At 38.8% G+C, this 24,224-nt stretch overlaps 1 protein-coding gene across 2 annotated transcripts in view; it reads right to left on the bottom strand.

Annotated features, from left to right (window-relative positions):
* Nucleotides 1-23,190, bottom strand: part of LOC113582002 (RNA-binding motif, single-stranded-interacting protein 2-like) — a 39,426-nt gene extending 16,236 nt beyond the window's left edge. Inside the window, exons 1-4 of one of the 2 annotated variants that reach the window (XM_027017524.2) lie at nucleotides 22,984-23,190; nucleotides 11,334-11,500; nucleotides 1,401-1,459; nucleotides 1,159-1,250 (exon numbers count right to left, since the gene is read on the bottom strand). In XM_027017524.2, coding sequence (XP_026873325.1) covers nucleotides 1,159-1,250; nucleotides 1,401-1,459; nucleotides 11,334-11,500; nucleotides 22,984-23,055 — 390 coding nt within the window. In that variant the 5' untranslated portion in view covers nucleotides 23,056-23,190. The remainder of the gene's footprint in view (nucleotides 1-1,158; nucleotides 1,251-1,400; nucleotides 1,460-11,333; nucleotides 11,501-22,983) is intronic. The other variant, XM_027017523.2, reaches the window with a different exon arrangement.
* Nucleotides 23,191-24,224: the final 1,034 nt, after the last annotated feature.

Below are 24,224 nucleotides of genomic sequence, written 5' to 3'. Positions count from 1 at the left end.
GTGTCGCTGAGCACTGTCTTCAGCATACTCTCTGGGAGTCTCACAGTGGGATGTCTGAAGGGCACAGAGGGATCAGCTTAATAGGACTACAACAGAACTATTCACCAAGCACACAGGCACACAAAAGACAGACACGTGTGTAGCAATGGAGTGCACCCAGACACACAAGCTAGCAAAGGTATAAACAACACACACACACACACACACACACACACACACACACACACACACACACACACACACAGACACACACACACACACACACACACACACACACACACACACACACACACACAGACAGACACACACACACACACACACAGACAAAGGACGCAGCAGATCCAAAGAAATCACAAAATGTGGAACTGGGGGGTTACAAGTGTGATTGCACAGCCTGTTGTCTTGCTTTTTCTGCCCTACCCCAACCTCCCCAACAAACACACACATACACATATAGACACACATACACATACATGCACATACAAAACTCACACAAACACACACATACACACATATAAACACACATACACATACATGCACATACAAAACTCACACAAACACACACATACACACTTATAAACACACATACACATACATGCACATACAAAACTCACACAAACACACACATACACACATATAAACACACATACACATACATGCACATACAAAACTCACACAAACATACACATACACACATATAAACACATATATACATGCACACACACACATACATATAAATACACTCACATACACAAACACACACATACACACATATAAACACACATACACATGCACACACATACGCACACATACATGTGCACGCACACACACACACACACACACACACACACACACACACACACACACACACACACACACACACACACACACACAGAAACACAGGGTGCATGGATTTGCCTGCATGTCTTTGGGTGTGCCAGTGATTATACAACCAAGCTGATGAAACCCTATCATAAAATATGAGGCATGTATTACATCACTGTCAGAACAAGGTTTGTGATTATTTGTGCACGTGTGTTTGTGTGTGTGTGTGTGTGGTCTGCGAGTACTGACATTATAATGGGGACACAGTGATCATGCCTTACACTGGAAATATGTTTATTTTTATAAAATGGATTATAGTTGAAAATGAGTTACCTTAGCCATCTGAGCTTGAACCCCATTAGACTTTAGGGCAGTTACAGCTTTTTGTGCAGCTGCAGGACTGTCAAAGTCAACAAAGCCATAGCCTACACACACACACACACACACACACACGTCGGATTTATTATGTGAACGATGGTGATGATATTATTACTACTACTACTACTACTAATAATAATAATAATAATAATAATGTGAAAAGTAGGTAGAATAAAATAATTCTTTTAGCATCTTACCTTTGCATTTATTAGTAGTTTTGTCCAGAATGGCCTTGGTGGACACAATCTTCCCATACCTTTAAAAACAGCACAGAAAGGTAATGTGCAATGTGAACCACTTTCACACACACACCACACACACATGCACACACACACACACACACACACACACACACACACACACACACACACACACACACACACACACACACTATTCAAATGCCAAGCACTTCTGATATCCATGTACTCACCATTTTGTTGTTTTATGTGCACGTCTGTGTGTGTGTGTATGTGTGTGTGTGTGTGTGTGTGTGTGTGTGCATGTGCGTGTGTGCGCACAGGTGTCCCTGTCTCAATACAGCATCTGGCCTCTGCAGTGTTGTTTTTAGACAGGTTGAGACCCTAATCCTAACCTAACCCTAACCTTAACCCAACCCTAACCGTAACCCTACCATAACCCTAACCCCTAACCGCCCAGTGACAAAAGTTATTTGTTTTTCCCACCTGTCTTTCTGTCTGTCTGTCTGTTCTGTCTCTAAAAATAGCCAAATGCCCCAAAGTTTAAAAATGCCTTGCTTCAGTCATTCTATTCTATTTTGGACATAATCTGCAAAATTATTTATATAAAGTACCTATGAACAGTCCCTGATGAAGATGTCAATAAAACTATTCAATATGTGTCTTGCAATACTCAGAAAGGACTCAATAATTATTGTAATGTATAGGTGCACTTAGTCATTATGATGAGTATGCATCTACTGATGCATTAATTATTTCATGTTAATGGCATATCCTGACATTCACACAATCTAATAACTGAATCTATGGTATTATTGGAAAATGTTATTCAAATTCACAAGGAATGAAAGCCAACAGGTAAATTACCACAGTCTTATTTAAATAAAGCTACCACAGTCTTATTTAAATAAAGCCAACTGTCCCAAAACTTTTTCATCTATAATTCACAATGTGAGAAAGTGTTTTAATTAGAGGGCAATAACTATATTAAAGACATGCTGTCAGCTCAGTGCAAAAAAACATTTTTATTTATTATTATACATGGTAATTAGCAAGTACAATGATGTGTTGCTGAAATATTCTATAAAGCGCACGTGTATAGGTGTTGTAAGGTGGGATTCAGTCTCCCTCTCTAAATGACTCTTTGTGTGTTCTTGTTCTGCACAGGAGTGAACTCTCCCTCACTGCTGCTCCTGTGTGAACTCTTCCTCACTGCTGCTCCTGTAAGGGCAGGCGATGTAACCCGATTCCCCTGCCCTCTGTTCCTGTCCTCACTCCTCCCTCTGTTTCTTACATGGCCTTTCTCTTCAGGGTCCTAGTGCACTGTGTCTGTCTAAGCAGCAACAGGAGGGGTATCTATTGCACTTTACAGCACTTCAGACCTGATGATGTAATTATATCTGGTGATGTATTTGCCCATCTAGTTTGGGCTACCAAGTGGCACACTCAGTAAACTCTATGTCAGCTTTGAATCTCAGCTGTGATGTCACTAAGAACACAGATCATAAGTAGGAAAGGCAGGATCCCTCTCTCTGTGCTATGGTAAATTTGAGCACTTGAAACATTTGCAGAAATGTTTTGTTGAGTGGCTAGTACGTTAGATCCAAAAGATGTGGAAAGCTTTATGTACATTATCAGAAACATACAGGTTTCAACCTGAGAAAAGCCCTATTACATGACTACATGTTACAATTTTGTAGTTATGAATAATCGAGAGGGCTGGGTACATAATAAACAACGACTGAATACTATATGATAGTACTGAACTGGTAATGGTGTTAACTTGCAGAAATTTAGCCATGAAAGTTGCTGCAGGCATAATTTCATTAAAGTTTGATATTTTTATGTTTTCACATCAAAAGAGCATTTTTGCCATTTGTCTACAAATTGTCACAAAAATAGGGAGATATACAGATCAAAGAGATCCCTTGTAAGGGTTGGCACCAGGCCGAGGTCCCCTCTGGCCACCAGAGGGAGGCCTCGAGTCAACACAACACTACTAATCAGACTTGATGCCCAACAGTTGGGCTAGCTCTATAAAAGCCCAGTGACCCGGTCATTCAGTGAGCCAGGTGCCTAGCCAGTAACTTCAGGTATTGAGATCTGCGAGCCTGTGTGCTACACCTCATTTCTTCCCTGTGAGGGTGTCAGTGTTTTTACACGTCCCCTCTCCTCTCCAGCTTTCCTCTCTGTCTCTCTCCCAAGGCTTCCCTTAGCCATTCAAGTTCCGCTCCATTTTCTGGTTTTGTTTGGGAAGTTTTAGTTTTGTTTCCCCAGTGCATAGGGATTGCCATTCTTCCCATGGCGTCCTTTGTTCTACCTTTTTTCCATGCTCGGCATGGTGTTTAGTTTTTCCTTTTGTTTTACCTGATCCGAGATCTAACTGTTCTGCACACAGGCCTGCCATTATTAGAGTGTGGTTGCTCACCCAGTAGGCTGTCAGTGTCATCACCTAGCTGACCTGCATTCAAGCCCACCTTACATCCTTGCTCCATGCTAGTAACTAACCTCTACAGACCTGGCTGTGAGCATGTACCGACATTCCTGTGTGTGTCCTGCTGATTTCCACTCAAACTGACACGTATAAGTCTGTCTGTAGGCCATTTGGCACCAGTGAGTGGTGGAAGTATTTATGTGAAGCAGAACTTTATTATGTTACAGAAGTATAACTGTTAACAGTGCAGACTATTTAGCTGCTACAACTCCAACTTGACATGACCTTTAACATTGTATTTTAGGATTACGCATTACAGGAATCCTAGGTCTTATTAGTGGGATATGAACAAACAAGTATGAAGTATGAAAAACAAAAACTACAATATTTTGTATTTTAACCTGTAAAACATATTCAGCATTTAATATTTTAATTTTCGTTAAAAGAAATATCATATTAGAAGTTAGTCGTTTCATGGACACAGTAGCAGATTTTTAAAATATTCTTAATTATAATTAATGGATAATTATTTTTTATTAACTATTAATTAATTATAATATTTCGCATTTTCCTAATAGGTGTTAAACAAATATTAAACAAACCAACAAAGTACATCAATGAACTTTTATGTTTGCAGTAGGCTATTTCATGATGAATATCTCTAATGTTTTTCTCCAAATAAGACACATGCACACACATGTGTAAAATATATAAGGTAGATTGCTAAACTAACTGAATGAATGTAAGAAATACAATATGGAATTACATATTCACCTTGTTTAGGAATATCTAAAATGCACATTGCAGATACACACTGAGGAGAAAGTAGATTAGAGCTGGTTGTAGATTAGATTAGAGCTGGTTGTAGGAAAAACCTTTCCTTGGTCAAGATGTCTTAATTTTGGCTGCTCTGAAGCATTTTTCCAGAGTGTAATCACTCACAAAGGTGATGGCCTGGATAAAAAGGCTCTACAGTGATCTTCCCTTCATGATCAAAGGCTCCTACTGATCTTCTCAAAATGTATGATACAGATTGAGTATAAGCATCTCGAAACCATACCATTTCAGACAATGTAGCATTAAGCACTGACTCAATGATGGTAATGTAGGATAGGACCAATTCTGTCTGAATGAGGACCAGTACTATCTCAAGTAAGCTGTTACATACAATCATATTTCACATGAATTAATGAACTGAATGAATGAACAAATATACTGGTGGGAAATCACCTTTTGTACACTTGGGAAGTAATAACCTGCTCTGTGTTCTGAGAAATCTAGCTACTGTTTTCAAAATCTCTGCTTTCACGTAAAATGTTGCGGTCCACTGAGTGCACTGTAAAGATTAGGGAAAGTAGCAAATGGTAAATTACTTCATATCAACAATCAGTTAGCATTGCTACACAGCTTCATCTCAATAATTACTTAGCATCACTGCACAGGTTCATATCAACAATCACTAAACCAGCTTCGTCAACTTGCATCACCATGCCATCCTTGTCTCATAAAATTCTGCTCACATCATCACAATTCCTGACACCCTACACATATTGAATCCTGAAGACTATTGGAACAGACAAGAACACTTCAGGTTTGTCATCATATGGGAGAACAGAATTTTCAACCAAGCTGCTCTTGTCTGAACTTGGTTCATCAAAACCATCCATGATATTTTGTTCTGTATCTTCCACCGTACTCAACATTCCTAAACCCCAGTGAAGAGTTTATTTCATCATGGAGGTGGATGATCACCAGCCCTACAGACACATGCCCCTTCACCAGGAGATGGAAGAGGCCTGTGCGAATACACCTGAGGGTCAAGCTATGCATGGATGCCATGGGTGGATGTGTGACACCAGGAAACACTTCCACCACTGTCTTGGCTGTGAGAACATTACTAGTGATGTAGATTCAAAAATTCAATTCAAAATTTATTTATATAGTGCTTTTTACAACAGATGTCACAAAGCATCTTTACAAATGTCCAAGTCCAAGCACCCAGTGAGCAAGCCAAGGGTGACAGTGGCAAGGAAAAACTCTCTAGAGCATGAGGGAGAAACCTTGAGAGTAACCAAGACTCAAAGGGGGGGCCTAACCTCCTCTGGCCAACAACGGGCACAATAATAACAGTTTAAAGAGAAAAACAAATAAATAAATGAAATAAGCAATTAATGTTTAGTCCAACTTTCTAGAGGTCCTAGTCTTGTCCCGAGGTGCGCATGTGTCCAAGACCCAACCCGCAAGAGAACGTCCGTTAAGGGCAACGGAGAAGTAGTTGGCTAGGGTGGAGATGCTTTAATAAGAAGGTAGATATAATATTAGCATGAATATTGTTTAGTGCTCTCTACATATGCAGGTGAAACACATCTGGACAAATCCTACTCTACAGCTTGTTAGCATGTTATTTGCAGAGCAATTTTTTCCACAGCAGACATTCCAGACTTATGTCTATGAGGGACTGTATGATATAGCTGCTGCCAAGAATAGACATCAGGTGGTCTTTCCATATGTTAACTAACATCATGTTGAGTCTTTCTATATATTAAATACCATTAGGTTGAGTCTTTCAATTGCATCTGCTTGGTGTCTGTGGAAATAGCAGAATCACTGCCATACAAATTATTTAGAAAGATTATAAAAGCCTTACAATTACAATTTCCATTCCAGATTAAAAAGAGCTCAAGCCACTTGCATCTTGCTGTCCCGAGGACTGCCACCATGTGGAGGTGCTCGCCACTTTAAGATGGACTCCCAGGGTTTTGTTTAAAAATAAATGATTAGTGGTAACTGAGCCTGCACTTGCAAGTGTTAAATGACTTCCCTGTTTCTATGAATCTACAGAAAAATATCAAATTTGGTACTGTGGGGTCATACCCCATGTAGGACTGAAGTATACAACATTTACGGTGACACTTATGCTGGATTATATATGGGACATGGAACATGAAACAACGCCACATTATTTTTCACACATACATAATAATGAAAATAATGAAAATAATAAAATAATGAAAGAATCATTATTATAATCTTTTTAATAATATGTTTATGTGAAACAACACAAGTAACAGAACTTGGTATGACTTGCAGAGAGAGTTTTCGATGCTTTTCTCCTTGGGGAAGTTTACCTGAGGACATGGGGTGCTCAACCTTTTTCCAGCCCTGTGGCCTCTTCTCCTTTTGCTTTCAGTCTCTCATGTGCTCCTTACCTCATTTGCCCTTGTGTTTTCTCTGTAACTCTTTCCCATGGCTCTGTTTCTGACAGCTCTTTACTTTCTACACACCTTTTTGCTCTGTGTCTAAACTCTTTTCTGTCTTATTTCATGTGTCTTTTGAGTAGGCTACATGATGAGAACTACATTTTCCTTCATACATGTTTGGAGACATGGTTTCAAAAAGGAAACAGCAAGAGTGCTGTGATATACTTTGGCTTTGAAGCGAATAAGGATGGAAAGGCAAAGGACATGAACAAGCCAATATGTAAATGGAACTTCAGCACATCTCCGGCTAAAGCCCATTTTACACCAGAAGTGCCTCTGCAACACTTTTACACCGGACACAATGCACACAATAAAAACTATTCCTGCAGTGACAATCGGATTGTGTGTTAGCTTTATCTTAGCCTCGTCCTCGTGGTAACGATGATAAAATATCTGCTGACATCTCAGTAAAGATGACTGCATTTTACCTGCATGGTTTAATCTAAAATGGCTTTTGTTCTTTAATTGTTTTTTTGTCATATTTTTCCTTCAAAAAGTTACAAATACTGATGAATAGTAAAAAAAAAAATGAGTTAAAGTCTAGACTTTTGTGGAGGTTTCCATTATTGTTGTTGAATAACCAGTTATGGGCTTAAGGGTACTAACACATCATATGTGGCCAAACATCTGAAGGAGCAGGTGACCTGTACAGAGAGCTCCAAGAGGCTAAGGACTGCTCCCGTTTTCAATATCACTGAAACATTTAACAAGGTGTCTCATTAAACTATCACTATCGTGATAAATGTTTATTATCCTATTCTTGGGCTAAGAGCCAAAAGGGATAACGATAGCTAAGATAACTTGAAGTTACCTTAAAGCATCCAATAATAGCCTCAGCATTTATTTGTGTCTGGGTGCTCATTAAAAATAAAAAATTTGTACTGCATTGCATTACATTTGTACTGCACTGCCCTACGTGGACTGCACATGCTCAGAAGGTTGTACACTTCCATTTGTTTGGAGGGAGGGGTGTGTATATATGGGGTGGGGAGCAATCCTGTGGCACAGAGGAAATCCACTTGTTTATGTTAATGTTTACTGTAGCTTGGAATCAGCTCATTACAATGCACAGCAATGCATAGCTTGTTATAATGTAAATATAGCACAAAGTTTACGGTCTTAAAAGCAAATGGAGCACATCTCTATCAACCTACAAACTTAAATATAAAGACTAAAACAATATTATACCTTCTTTTACATTCTAACAGTTGTATTTATCCTTTGTGTTAATAGCATTTGGTGAATTATTTATAAAATGGCTGCTAGCAACGCTCCACAGGGTCAACTGTAGGATACAGCACAAGAAAAGTGATGTCAAGTACAACAACACAGTGAAAATCAATTTCACTCTGTTGAAATGTATACTCAGCAACCAGATGGCATTGCTAATGAAAGCAATACCGTTCACTGCTAAAGACAACATTAACATAGCTACATGAGCAATATTAAACCAGTGAGCACACTAACTGGTCAGAGAGCCTGCTAAAAATGTCCAGATAAAGGCATTCACATGATATTGGCACTCCTATCTGTATGAGCTATTGTTACAACAGTGCAGGTCACTATATAAAGCTGCTATCACTATGCTTAGCCCAGACTTTAATAAGCTAGCTATTATAAGTACAGCTAGCTATTTCTGACATCAGTCCTGCAGCCTAAAAAGTATCACCACAATAATTTGTCATATTCATTTAATTAGAGATTAATGATTCAGTATTACAATATTACCCCCTGATTCAATATTACATTTATATTTGGTTGCTGATTTGATATAGGTTGTGAGTTTTAAAGCACTGGACTGTGTAATGATGAATGATGTGATATTTTTGGGGACTTTTTACACAGAAACCGTGCTTAGAAATGTTTCTTTAAGCTGTTCTGTGTCAGGTGGTGATTGGAGATCTAAAATTACTTGTCACGGGATGCACCCCCCCACGAGTCATGTCGTACGGCCTGCCGCATGCAGGGGGGTTCACTCGTGTTTGTAGCCACACCTCCGTGAAGGCACGCACCTGTACGGGGTTAAGTGTTAGTGTGTGTGTGTCTATTTAAACCCCCGTCAGTGTGTGCCTCACCGTTGGTCATTGTTTGTTTGTTTGCGTCTGAATGTAATACCCATAATCATATTTGTCTAGCCTGTGTTAAATGTTAAATGCTTTAGTGTTAAGTGTGTCGTGTGTACATCGTTAATGTTACTTGTGAGTGCCACCATCGTCTATGTTTTTGTGTCATTAAATGTTTCACTCCGTCGAGAGAGTCTGTGCGTCCTGCTCCACACCCTTCGGCACTCGTTACATTACTAAGAATCTTACTGCTCAAGAATAGTGATTTGTCACTAAATCAGTTTTTTCCACACCCCTACACCATTTTTGGGGTAACATTATACCAATATATATATATATATATATATATATATATATATATATATATATATATATATATATATATATATATAAATTTAATTATAAAAAAAAGTATATCAGTACATTTAGCTAGTTAGCTGAGGCTGTGAGCCGGCAGCATAATAATGGTAAGGGTTCATGTCTTTACATTGTCTAACAGTAAAAAATAATTTTATCCAAGTTACCTATCTATAAATTAGCTGCTTTGCTCATCCTTCATTAACCTGAAATGTGTAATATCTGCACCACACCCTCCTCTTGATCCTGCTTCCATAAGACAGCATGTATGTCCATCTGGTTGATCTTCGGTCTTCATGACTGTTGGCGGGGGGGGGACACCTGGGACTGGCAGGTACTGAACCATAACTCAAAGTGTCAGTAGTCACCTGGGACTGGCAGGTACTGAACCGTAACTCAAAGTGTCAGTAGTCACCTGGGACTGGCAGGTACTGAACCGTAACTCAAAGTGTCAGTAGTTCTAAAGCACTAAAGCAATAAATCTGAAACTGAAAACATCATTTGGAGCTTCAAAACACTTGGGGATTAAGCCCTGAAGACCTCCCCCAATACCTTCAAACACACCCATTTCCTGGACATGCATTAAACCTACTGAACCAAATCTGAGTACCAATACAGTTTTCTTTTTTTAAATCTAGACCTCTGATTCATCTGGGTCTGGGAATCTAGCCAGTGGAAAAGTAACACAGTAGTCTTCAATCGTCACTGAGAAGCAGCAGTAGGGTCTAAGTTACCCACACACCCTGAATTTATTCTTGCTACTGTCACTTTCCTCTTTGTTTCTTTGGCTTGTGCTGGCAACTGATGAAAGCACATATGAACACTGATTAGGCCAAATGTTTTGTTAATGTGTATGCCCTTAACAGTTTTACTGGTGATTCATTGAACACTATGGACAATTTGTCTTTCCACAGTCTCATTTTTAGCTGCTCATTTCCACCTGTATGAGAGGGAAAGGTTAGGGTTACCTGTGCCTGATCCAAGGTACAGACAGTTAGCCATTAGCTACTTTAGCTAGTGGTAAGTTAACAAAATTCAAGCACACATAACTTGTAACGAAACAACAGCTTGCCCAATATCACCTTGAAAATTGTCTGTATTAAGTAAATATGGGAAGAGAATGTGTCCCTTTTGCTTAGACTTAAAGCTAACCTGCAAGTGCATTCTATTGCTACATTTACTACATTTACCTTGAAGTCTGCCAGTTTATAAATGTATGTGTACACTGGTGGTAGTGTGCATATAACCATTTTTAAACCTGTGCCCAACACAATATTAACATTTCCTCTGGCAGTAAGGTCCAACTTTGTTATTCTATGTAATTCTATTTAGACTGGCTATTTAGACTAGACTAAAAAAAGCCTCTTGTCTAGAAGAATGGATCTGTACATTCTGTACATTGTGTACATATATATACACACACAACCATATACATTGTACATTGTGTATATATTAATAATATACATATATTGTACATACATTGTTAATATATTTTGTGTGTATATATATATATATATATATATATATATATATATATATATATATATATATATAATAATAATTTATTTTTTTATTTTTTTCTCTATGCATCCCGGTTTTTGTTTTTCCTCAGTTTGGACAGAGCACTCTCAACCATTTCACTGCGAGTTATACTGTGTATGACAGAATTAAAAAAACTAAATTATCAAGGCAGATTTTAGGTAATGTTAGAACAAAACCCCTTTTGCTTTATCTGTCTTTGCACTTCAATCTACACAAGGGTCAGTCAAAAGGAACAAATCATTCATCACTACAAAGCACAAGCATCACATTGACTTACGGCTGACAGAGCTTGACCAAGTCCTGGTCAGTGGTTCCTGGGTGGAGGCCTCGAATATAGAGATTCGTTTTGCTCAGCTGTTCTCCACCCGCTGCACTACTGGCACTGCTGCTGTTGGTGTTGGGACTCGGGGGAGCCATCTGGTGGCTGGAGGACACATATGCCTGCTGCAAAACACAAAGAAAACCCATATAAGGTCAGGAAGTGGATAAAAACATTTCATTTCTCATCATTATTACCATAATAATAATCAAGTATCTCCCACATCAATGCATTCATACTTATCTAACAAACCAGCTTCCTCTAAGGTTACTTGTATAGAATTTTAGTATCTGTACATACCAAATCACCTATATTATTATTTATTGAAGCATGAATTGTGTCATTAAATCACTGAAAAAAATAATAAAACCAATCAATTCAATCAGCCAGTAAAAGAACTGTCAAACAAGAGCTGTCAAACCTCTAACTGTATGTATTTTTTTTCAAAGTAATTATCTCAAAGTAGTCTTCTAGAGTTCTGATTATATAGACATAATTAACAATAGAGTCTTTAAAATTAGAATGAAGCTGCATTACTGGACTGTATTCATCCTGCACTGTAAACAGTGAAAGCTGGTGATTGTAATCAGAAAAGGCTTGTTGCTGTAAACAGTGAAACCTGAACTATAAACAGTAAATCCTGGTGATTGTAAACACTGAAAGCATGTGATTATAAACAGTGAAACCTGGACTGTATATAGTGAAAGCTGATGACTGTAAACATGTAAACATAAAGCTGGTATGAAATTTAAATAACTCTCTGTGGTAAGGGTTATACTACGAAATACCAGAAAGGGGCTATATGGAGCTGTATGGAGCTTTGCTATCATTAATACCACCCAAAGCTCTTAGAATCAACTCCACCCCACTTCCTCGCTTCAATGGTTCAGTCCATTGTCTTTGTTTTCTAATAATAACACTGTACAACCTTCAAGCATGCATAATAGAGAAACCTCATTGAAATGTAAAGAAATATTCCAGGGTTATTTGTCAGCTGTTTGGTGGCAGTGTGAATCATTGCTGCACAATGGGAAATGAAGGGATACACAGTCCTAAGTACCAAAGCACTCTCTGACAACCCACCCACTAACACCACCACATACACCATGCATCAAATAGGTTACGTCAAGATACATATCACAGTGAAGTTATACTCACACTTAAGTACCATTTATTTCTCTAAAGTAGAACCAATTTTATCCTATACGTGATAGTAAATTACTTTCAAAGATCCTTCCTTTAAATGTCTTTATATAAAGAGTCCAAATATACGGACAATTTGTTGCAGGCTTTTTTTCTGGGAAACATTTTCAGAAGCCACTCCTGAAGCTTTCACGAATGCATCAAAGCATAAAGCACTTTGAGACTCTGGTGTTGTATTGCATCTTTAGCACTCTTAATATCCAAGCCATCCTTAGTGACTTCTAATCACATGCACACTAGTTTTTCACTCCATCGTTGAACACTTGGATGAGAGAAACACTTATTTCAGACACATGGTAAGCATACCATAACAATTAAAATCTGCTGGTAAGGTGTGAACATCCCCTGTTGGAAGATGATAGAATCCCCAGGAACTTACAGATTTACATGTGGTTTTGTGGCAAGGACGGAATCCGGGGTTTGCAACACCGTCACAAGGGATGACTCCAGGTAAGTTCAACATGCTCAATTTATTAATATAAAGGTGAAAATAAACTGAAAAGGAAAATAAACATGTTTAGTAAGCATTAGTAAGCAGTCTTAACTATAACCACGGTATTTAACTTCAGTGCCATTCCAAAATCAGGTTGATAGTAGGACATCTGCAGACAATCAATAAAGGAGAGCACTCTCTCTACCTCCCTTAAATATAGCAAGCCCCACCCATGGTCTTGTTTTGGTTCTTTCTGAACCTTTCCACCCTTACATCCCATCTTGCATCCTTTAGGTCCTCAGGCAGCAGACCACTTGTGGTGCCACACACCAGGCTGTGTAATTGGATGGCAGGTCTTTCAGTGCCAAAGGCCTAAATATTACCCCAATGTCTCTATTTCTGCTTTCAAACCTAAGTTGATCCTATTCATGTAGAGTTATTCATCTCCTTCTTTCAAAAGCTTCCTTCCCTTTTTTTTTATAAAGTATTTATTTTTCTAGAACGTACGTTTTAAAGAGACCTTGGATGTCAGAAGGATGCTATGTGAATAAAACATGAAAAATATTTTTAAGAATGGAAAATAAGAACAAACAAGTTATGTACTATGTAGTGTTTATTTGCAAAATAAATGAATGAATGAATGAATGAATAAATAAAATTTGCCATTATTGAAATATTGATAGCAATGTGGAGAGTACCTTTCTAGCGTCTGATATGCACCTGATGCTCAGTGGGCTAGAAGGGTGAAGATGAGAAGGTGTTGACTATGCATCTGAGATTCCCACTACCATTGTACAGATGGCCAATAACAGACTGCCACATCCTCATCATGTTAGTGCTCAGCAGACTGAAAATGTTGGAGTATAATGAGTAATCTTCTGGTTAAACATGCCGAAATGGTGAGGTTAACCTTAACACTGACCCTAACCATAAGAATGACGTTGACCCTCTCTCATTAGTTTTTTTAACACCAGCAAAAATCACACTTTCAGTAACAAAAGCACAGATTAAAAAATCTATTTAAATTATAATGGATTGATGAAGAGATGTCTACAAGATCCAGATCCTTATATTCCAAACTGGCTGCTTGTTTTTGTTTCAGCCTTCCCTCTCTCCATGTGTGGAAATGGGTATGTGCAGGATAAACAGAAAAATCATTTACTGTAACGTGGAGGTTAAAGCAGGATGCGGGGACAAGTGGCAGACACAAGAATATACGTTTATTTTCACACATAACATATAACACTTAGCACGCAGGCTAATGGGGTTAAACACCGACAACACAAACGCGTAAAATGATAGACTTTTATTCACGTATGCTAATGACACAATGAGGAGCAGGTGTGAGACACAGGGGGGCGTGGCCACTTTGACAAACACACACACACACACACGGAGGCGTTTGGGGGGAGGGGCTGTACCGTGACAGAGCCCCTCCCCAACAGCGTGACTCCCAGCACGCCAGCCTATTGGGCCGCGGCCCCCAACGGTGAGGCCAGAGGACCGAACGACCAGACACGGGCCAGCGCAAGCAAGACAGAGGGGGAAGGACAGGCACCAAGACGACAACAGACACAAGACACAGGGACGGACACGCTAACAGGCACAGGGACGGACACGCTAACAGGCACAGGGACGGACACCAAAGGGGACAAAACGACTGGTACAAACAACGTGACGGGGACAGACAGTGACTGGGACGGGTACAACATTATTTAACAAAGCTATTATATTAAGAATATTATACATGAAAAGCTATGAATATTAGAAGCACACAGCAAATTCGGGTTTTAAAACCTTTTATTTTTTGTAAGGAACGTTTCTTGACTAAAGGGAACACATTTTTCTCTTTGTGACAAAGTTCTCAATTTAAGCAAGGCTTCTGCATAGCCTCAGCAAATTCTTCATTTCTAAAACAAATATTTATAATCATGATTACTCAGCATTTGTATAAAAACAAGTACAACTGCCCAATTCAAATTTAATGTATTTGCAGAGGCAATAAAAAATGAAGAAAATGTACTGTTTAACCCATATAGTTCTTATATTGGATTTTAACTCCCAAGAACATAATGAATGAAAAATTTCTGATCAACAAAAAAGTCTTAAACTGTGATATTTACTATGACAAGTAATGTGATGTAGCATTGCTTGCCTTTTGACCTGCACATATTAATGTTAGCATCATGAAAACAACTGACAAAGAGCAAAACATTAAGCAGATCGAATTTTGCTTTTCTACTTTAACCTTATAATAAGACTCCTTCTTTTTTGTTTCTGAGGGAACCTCCTGCTCCTTATTTAGGCTCTTAAAGAGGTTCAGGGAAGGATGAAATATCAAGTTAGGGCAGGTGATCAGACCTCTGGTGGACAATATATAAATCTCTTCCAAGACAGGTGGCGTAAGGTGTCAAGTGTCACTCTGCTAGTGTAGTGATGCCCTCAGCAGGGACGCACCAGAAAACAGGTCCAATCTCACTAAATACAAGTGCATCCAGAAGGCACAGTATCACAGTATTTATTTTGTATACTATTACAAGATCCAGCTAGTCTCTTTCAGGTGTACAAGGACGTTGCACATTCAAACGGCATTTAAGCCTGAAAGACATTTGAAGTGAGGAGTCGTCATTTCTTTATGATGGTAGCTCATGATGGAAAAACAATTTATATTTACACCGTTCACACTCACTGACAATGTCCAGAGTGCACAGTGGCGCACATTTTTACACACACACACACACACACACACACACACACACACACACACACACACACACACAGGCAGAATCTTGCTTTCACATGCAGGCAAGATCTTATGATATTCTTAGATGAAGATTAAGCAAGGACAGGTCTCTAACAATCACAGCATGAATGTAGAATGATGTAGAATGAGTAAAGATCATGTGCATGTATTATGTACATGTAAAGGTGTAGCAGTGTATGATGCAGGACTATTGGTGATTCAATCAGAGTACTCAGTAACATGAAAACTTTGGCAGCCATCCAAATGTGCTTGAACATTTGAAAACCACATTAATCTGTAGCCAACTAACCCTAACCCTAACCACTCTAATCAGTGGCTGTCGTTAATCTGTGGCTCACTAACCCTAACCTTAACCCTGTCATTGTAAAAAATGAATAAAAGGCCACAAGCATTATTTCTATTGCTTTTGATTTCCACTTCATTATTAGTTCTACTTGTTTCCACATTACTATTTCCACTTCAGATGTCCATTAAGTTGAACAGGATGAGGGAGAACTAAACTGACAACATGATCCTGGTGAAAAGTGCAGCAGTGGAGCAATTTCCCCAGCTATATCAGACAGTTCAACTTACCTTAACCCAGTTTCCCCAACTAAATCAGACTGTTCAAACCATACTAACCCAGTTTCCCCCACTATATCAAACAGTTCAATTTATCCTAACCCAATTTTCCCAACTAAATCATACAGTTCAAACTACCCTAACCCAGTTTCCCCAAATAATCACAGTTCAAACAACCCTAACCCTAATCCAGATTCCCTAACTAAGTCAGAGAATTCAAAATGGCTGTTTTCCCTCAATTTCACAGTTCAGTGAGCCGTCAGACCTGGAACCTCTCTGTGCAACACAATTATTGATTCACCAGCATACCTGTGAATGAATGAATAAGGCATTTCCTATAAAGTGCATCAATGGCTCCTCTGGTCTTATTTAAGACTGTGGATAGCAAAGAGCAGAGCGTTCAATTAAACATCTACACATCTCCATATATGTTCTTTAATCTGAGGAGACCATGAGGAACCCTATAGTTCGAAGATTTCCTGGATGTTCTTAAAGGACTTCTCTTTGACTTGTCTTTGCTGAACTTTGTAGACAACACCTACTCTGCAGCTGTTTCTAACTTGATAACAGATCTAAGAGGACAGAAACAGGCTCAAGTAAAGCCTACCTCTACCTCTAGCCCTAAATCTAACCATGGCTCTTCACTTCAAGGCCTCTCACTATTACAATCAAAAGTGTCATTAAAAATCATTTGAAAACAGCAATAAACAAGAAATAAAGAAAAGGGTGCCTATAGTAATATGTATAGGTCACATATAGTCGCACACGCAAAAATACATTGTTGGAAGAAAATGTAAATGAGCCCAAAAGAAAGCAGACAGAAGGACAAGCATGGAGACTCACTATTTGGGAAACTTCCAAACTGAAAGACAGACTGACACAGTGGCTGACAATCCTGCAACTTGATGATAGATGAAGAAAGCAGACAGAACATTTCTATAGCTATGCAAACCCATATCTGACCCACTTTGTACTGGTTTGACAGTGACAATAAATAGTGGCTTACTACACAGCATATAAGGCTCTGGAACGCAGACTAAAAGCCTGACTTGAGAGGGAAAAGGTGAGTTCTAGAACCAACTTTTTTGTTCCAAAATACTCATATGTCATTATGTACAGTATGGAAAAGTGATACCAAGGAAAGTGGATCCCCTCTGTGTTGGCAAACTACTGCTGGACACTGAAGAGGGACCTTCCTGAGGCCAAATATAGACAAAACTCACCTGTACATTTAGAAGTAAGTTTGCACATATCATAAGTGTAATAACAGCATTATTTCTGAATAAATATTATAGACATATAATATTTATTATATGTCTATAGAGTTTAAAGGCACTGTCACTTAAAAACCATACCTGATTAAAAATACTAAATATACTAAAAAAATACTAAAAACAGAATTAAATTTAGCATACAAAGTACATTGGTTCACCTATTTTAGTTGGTTGGCCAAAAAAATATTAAAATGTTGTTGCCCCATGCTATGGGTCATTCCTGTTAGAATCATGTGTTTTTATTGTTGTTTTGTTTTTAACGTGTGGGCACAATGCAGTTTAAAGCTACATATATTTGGAGGCAATCTAAAGTAAATCTAAAGTTAATCTAAAGCTTTAAACAGGAGCTGTACCTTTTCTTTGCTTGTTCTTATAATGCAAGAGGTTAAGCACGTAGGATCATAGCTTCTTATAACTGGGTAGCTAAAATTGATCAGTGTAAGTCTTAGAGTTCACATGGGGCGCATAAAATCTCTAGACATCCACATAAGTGTCCCCACCCCCTGATGTCCCCTGCTATAGCCCACCACACCTCCACCCTAGCCAACTGCTTCTCCATTGCTTTTAACAGACGTTCTCTTGCGGGATGGGTCTCGGACACATGCACATTATTGGAAGAAGAATAGGACCTCTAGAAAGTTAGACTAGACATGAATTTAATTTTGTATTTATTTTTCTCTTTAAGATGTTATTATTAAGGTGTCTGTTGTCAACAAGAGGAGGATGCCCCCCCCCCCCCCCCTTTGAGTGTCGGTTCCTCTCAAGGTTTCTTCCTCAGGCTCTGGGGAGTTTTTCCTTGCCACTGCTGCCCTTGGCTTGCTCACTGGGGGCTTGGACTTGGACATTTGTAAAGCTGCTTTGTGACAACATCTATTGTAAAAAGTGCTATATAAATACATTTGGATTTTGATAATTTGTATAAGTGCTATAAAGGGTTCAGAAATGGAAACAGATCATAGAAAGAAAACAAAACCCATCTAAACCATGCTCATCTCTGTCACATACATCACTTCCCAGCTTCAGTCTAGATTATTTGGTTTATTTTTGGTATGAAGAGGGACCCCGTGCTGATGACTGCAACGCAAGATCACTGCAGTAGAGCAAAGGATCATAGGACTTCCCTCTTTTTTCCTCCCAATGTCAATGTGTGATATTATGCCAGAGAGCTATTTTTGCGAACCTTGCCACATTCCTGCTGGATGACGGGCGACATCAGGATCTAGTACAGACTTGCTCCGTCCCTCACGTCCCTTCTCTGTCATTTCTATGTAACTTCTGCCTTCAGCCTGTGCTCGCTAGGTTGCTGTTCAGAGTACAGAAAAGTCAAATGTGGTATTGTTTGCTGTCTATTGGTAATGAGTGAAATAACTGTACAACATGCTGCCAAGAACTGCAGCTATGACAAGTGTTCTATGAGAGTATTCGGACAAAACACTCTTCGGACAGAACACTCAGAGACTCGCGCTCTTCACACTCGTACAAACATTCACAAAGACCTGGCCAGAATGATATTTGTCATTAGTCTATGATTAGTCCGAGCCATTAGTCTAAAATACCAAATAGCCACACACTTTAATTTGCTGAATCAAAAAGAAACATTTACAAGTGACCAAACAAGATCCATCCTCTAACAGTAATACTAGAATGCATAGAAAGAGAGAGACAGAGACTTAAACATGAATGAACTAGCACTAATGATAGTTCCACTATTAAACCATGAGTTTCAAGTGGCAGAAAGGGTTCTTTCCAAAACCAAACTAGTAAAGAAAACAATAGTACTGTAGACTGCTGGGTGCACAAGCAGTGCCATAGTGGGAAACCCATAAATACATGAAGAATGAAATTAGGTACAGCAAATAAAACAATCATGTCAGAGAAATTGGAAATTAATATTTCTCTATATTCAAGTACCTCATTACTTTTTGCATCAGTAAATTAAAAATCACACATTTTACTATCTTTCTTGGATTCTCAGGAAGGCTACAAAACAATATTTTCTTTAGGTTATAGAGCCTAAGCTATCTTTAACATGGCACAGCAGTTAGGGAATTATAGCCAGGATGTCTGGGAAGTGTAGTATTAAGTAACGTCATTTTGAAGGCAATGTGGTAACCCAAAACCCTGTGCCATCTGGTTCTACAATCGCCACCCGCTCACAAAGGGCCTTTTTTCATCCATCACCCTTCATTTATTTTGTGTTCGTGCCTTTGTTTATCCTCATGGCCCAGGTACAGAAACTAGGCAGCAGGTCAAAAGGAAGGAGAGAAAAGAGAGATGGCAACAGAGATATGTCCGGAATTCTCCACATGTGCACTTGACCTCTAGATGAACTCCACACCACAGCCAAACTTTACACCGCCATGGAGGATACTTTTTCAGTGCCATTAATGTAAAAATGTAGCTTTGGATATTTGGTCAAGGACACCCCTTTTCTCTAGCAAAGAGAGATGTAATATCATATTATAACATCCTCTTCAGTGTTCATCTCTTGAAAATATTTAGGTACACAGCGTGAGCAATACCATCATCGCAGACATAATCACGTCTTCTATTTCTGTGATCAGTGTTCTAGGTTTTACATTGTTCTAGGATTTTCTCTTTGTGAAGCATAACACAGCCCTATCACTCCTTCTGTAGTTTTATACGTCCAGTAATGGTTTAAAGCTGCAAGCCAATCTTTTTGACAATGGTAATGTGATGCAACATATAACTGATACATTTATGGATTGCTGATTCTTCAGATCAGCCTCTATAAATCATGAGGGCTAACAGATGAACGCTCTATGTGTGCCCTGTGTGTCACTGTGAACCCCGTCACATGTCGGGTTGTGGCAGCTGGGTTGGAATGAGCAGGTTTCGGTTTGTTTTTCATGCACACAGGGGACCATACTTCATCAGAATCATTCTGTGAATAATAGCACTGCTAGAGTATTATAGGTGTTAAACATATACTCAGTATAGAGACAGGTAAATACTACAAACGTAATCTCAAAAAAACTACAAGAATAATTTAAATTCTTCATTCTTATATATGCCATGTTTTAACATAATAGTTACATTTTTATTCTGGTCAGTAATATTAACCTGGTAACACTGTGGTGAGGTTCCTATATAAACTACTTTTTCAGATTTTAACCTGTGTTGACATGCATACCACACTCATAGCTCCATTATCACTTATGGAGTGAGGTTTTTAGTGTCATGGGCAAGTTGTATATAGCAAGATTGATAAGTGCAACAGTATTTTCTTTTGCTATATAATCAATATTATTGAAATAGTTCATCTTGGTCTCCTTTTACTTATATTGGATAACTTAAGCAGACACATAGTATACATGGATGGACTTCCAAAATTTTACAATCAAATATAGTATACTTTCTTTGAAAACATCCTGTTTGTGGCTTTAGGTTGTTAGTGAATTATTTGGTCATTGCTCATATCAACTTAAAAACATGTAACTATATGATTTAAAGAAATGATAATATATTAATATATTGACAATTATGAAATCATAAGGGAGACCATGTTTAAAGCTTGTTATTTAAAAACCAGGAAGCCAGTGATCACCACCACAGTTGGTAAGAAACAGGGTGGGAGAAAAATTACACTCAGCTTTCCACAAGTTACATTAACCGCTTCCTAAACAGTTCTTCATTATTTTGTAAAATCTAAATAAATAAAATAACTATAGTGCTTGATTAGATGGCTGTTATTGTCTGCTGTCTAATTCTTTCAGCTAGGCTTCCATTGGTGTTTTAAGGCCTTCCTGTTATGGGGAAATTAACAGCACATCAGAGCCTCAGAATCCAGCCCTTTTTACTGAGTGATGAATGTTTGTTCTTGAGAAAAACTAGCAGTACAATTCACTGGCGTTTTGATTTTAACAGAATAGGAATATAATATCAGTGTAAAATAATAAATAAAATGAGCTCTGAATTACACCCTCAGCCTATTGCTTTAAAAGTACAAAGTTGGCTTCGGATTTCGTACGACTAATAAAAATGTCCATACAGCTGTCAGATAAGTTTCACGTAAAGACTTCTACGAGATTAACTTTCCTTACACAAATAGCTTTGGCTGTGCAGAGAAATAAATGACTGTAACCACCGTTTCCAGAGAAGCTTTATTTACCCATGACGTTCAAAAGCCTCGTTAGTCCTGGACAGTTGCGTGATTAAGGACGGACACATTTTAATCCATCGTACACACTCCTGCAGCCCAAACCAACACGTCAAAACAATACGGATCGCAGATGTTAAGACAATCAGTTTGGTCATGCACTGATGCGCAAAGGTTTTTACATATTTAAACAGCACCTATATTTACAAAAAAACTAAAATGTTCATTTTCATTGGTCCTACTTTAAATCTTCTCAATCACAGCATTTATTATACTCTCGACCAACATTCACAACGAACTCTCGAGTGTAACTTTGTCTTCGCTACAGATGTGTCACGGATGTGTAAGGACGGACATTTCGAAACTAAGTGTTCGTGAGTCATGATCTCAGATATACATTTTAGCCTCGAAATGTGTGGCACAACTCACATCCTGCATTATGTAAATCGTGTAAAGCAGGCGTGAACAGTGCCGCAAAAAAGGTAGAAATGAGGACAATACAGAGCCATCGTAACACCTCCGGATTTAGTCGAACGCTAGCGCAGCCCGTTTCCTCATGTTGCCACAGAGGCAGCGCCGACACAGTGTGCTCTTTCAAGGGGTGGGGCAATCTGCCCTCGCAGAAAAGTCTGCCAAACTCGGCGGATTCCAGTAATATAAAAATGATTCGGGCGATCCAATTTATGGTTGTCTTTACCGCCCTAAATTTGAGTAAAGGTAACTTTATAATAACTAATAGAACATCTCTATCTTCTACTTCACCTTCCTTTCTACTATATCCGAGGTGCAGAAACGCGCACGCACACTCTCTCTCTCTCCCCCCCCCTCTCTCTCTCTCTCTCTCTCACACACACACACACTCTCTCTCTCTCTCTCTCTCTCTCTCTCTCTCTCTCTCTCTCTCTCTCTCACGTCGTTTTCCAGCGTTCCTAGCAAAGTTTCTGCCTTCCAATGCCTCTTTGTCGAGTCCAACAACACAAGCGCTCTTAAAACTTAAGGCCTTTGAGAGGGTTGTTGCTGATAAATCCAACCTACAGAGAAACGGTGACTTTTTACACACATAACGAGATAGATGAAGAAGAACACAGGAGGTTTGTTCAGGAAAGCTCAACTTCTCCGTTTTTGAACGCTTCGCCCTCAAGGACACTGCAGCTTATTGTCAAGCATAAAATTGGTTTCTATCGCGAAAGATAAGAAAACGCTCATATGGGCAACCCCGTCCGGTGTAAGTTAAAAGCTCGCATTAGCATTACCTTTTTACTGTTTCTGCTGTTGTATCCGTTGTATGGATTGATTCCTGTCCTTGGCGGTACGGAGAGGAGCATTTTCTCAACGCTATGTCCGGAGCGGCGAGTAGTGCCAAGGCTGCCAGCTGACGTCAGCTGGGGAAGTTAAGCTTGGACCCGAGGGGAGCGAGTCGAGTCCCGCCGCCCGAACTGCTGCTTGCGTTGAGTCGCTTTAGCTCCTCTGGATCCTAGCGCCGACGATTACAGTCTTTACACAACCTAGAAACGAGCAGTTTATGAATTTCCATTGTAAAATAAACAATACGTGTGCGCATCTTTCCAATATTGAAAACTGAAGCTTGAGTCTGATGTAACAAACAAAACAATCATGTCTTACCCAGATGTATCATTCTTTTTGAAATGCTTAACCACATCTAGTGGTCATTATTTTAAATAAGTATGGTATACAGTTTTAAAAATGGTAAGTATGCAATAGCCAACAGACTAAACCGAGCGCGGTTTGGGCACGAACATTCGACCTAATACTTAATTCATGCTCTTATATTTCTTCTTGTGTTTAAATCTGACATTCTTACTTCGAATATTTTAATTTTCAGTGAGAAGAATTTAGATTTTTTTTAAGAATAAAATTGAAGTCTATAGTCTATTGTAATCTATTATAATCTAAGATAATAAAATTTGACTATCATGCTTCAATTTAATTGTTATTAAATTGTTATTAAGCTTTTATTATCTATTTCTTTTATCAAGGGTTAGGATTAGGGTCAGGGTTAGGTCTGCACCTCTGTGTCCACCCTGTGACCCATTTTTTATAGTTTGTGCACCATTACATTCCTTATTAAGGTCAGCAAAATAATTAGAGTACTACTTTCATTTAGAGCTGCTTATCTAATCTTGCTAAAGTGACGTTTGTGTTATTTATTACCTTTAGAATTACTTAGTAATTGGGCATGAAACAGATGTGAGATAGATATCTGGTAAACAGATATGAGATAGTTATCTAGTAAACAAATATGAGCTTAGACATCTTGGAGCAGCTACTAAAATGGCCTGCAGCCTGAGACACAAAGTGACATTGTGCCATAACATGATGGAACCAACTCTATCGGCCCATAACCGTGGCTACTATAATGTTGTATGGAACCCACTCTATCAGCCCGTCACCGTGGCTACTGTAATACTGTATGGAACCCAGTCTATTGGCCCATCATTGTGGCTACTGTAATACTGTTTGGATAGCAACAGGT

This window comes from Electrophorus electricus, chromosome 20 (assembly GCF_013358815.1).
Source record: "Electrophorus electricus isolate fEleEle1 chromosome 20, fEleEle1.pri, whole genome shotgun sequence".
Classification (NCBI taxonomy): Eukaryota; Metazoa; Chordata; class Actinopteri; order Gymnotiformes; family Gymnotidae; genus Electrophorus; species Electrophorus electricus.
Note: the sequence above shows the minus strand (reverse complement) of the source record. Positions and strands in the feature narration are given on the sequence as shown.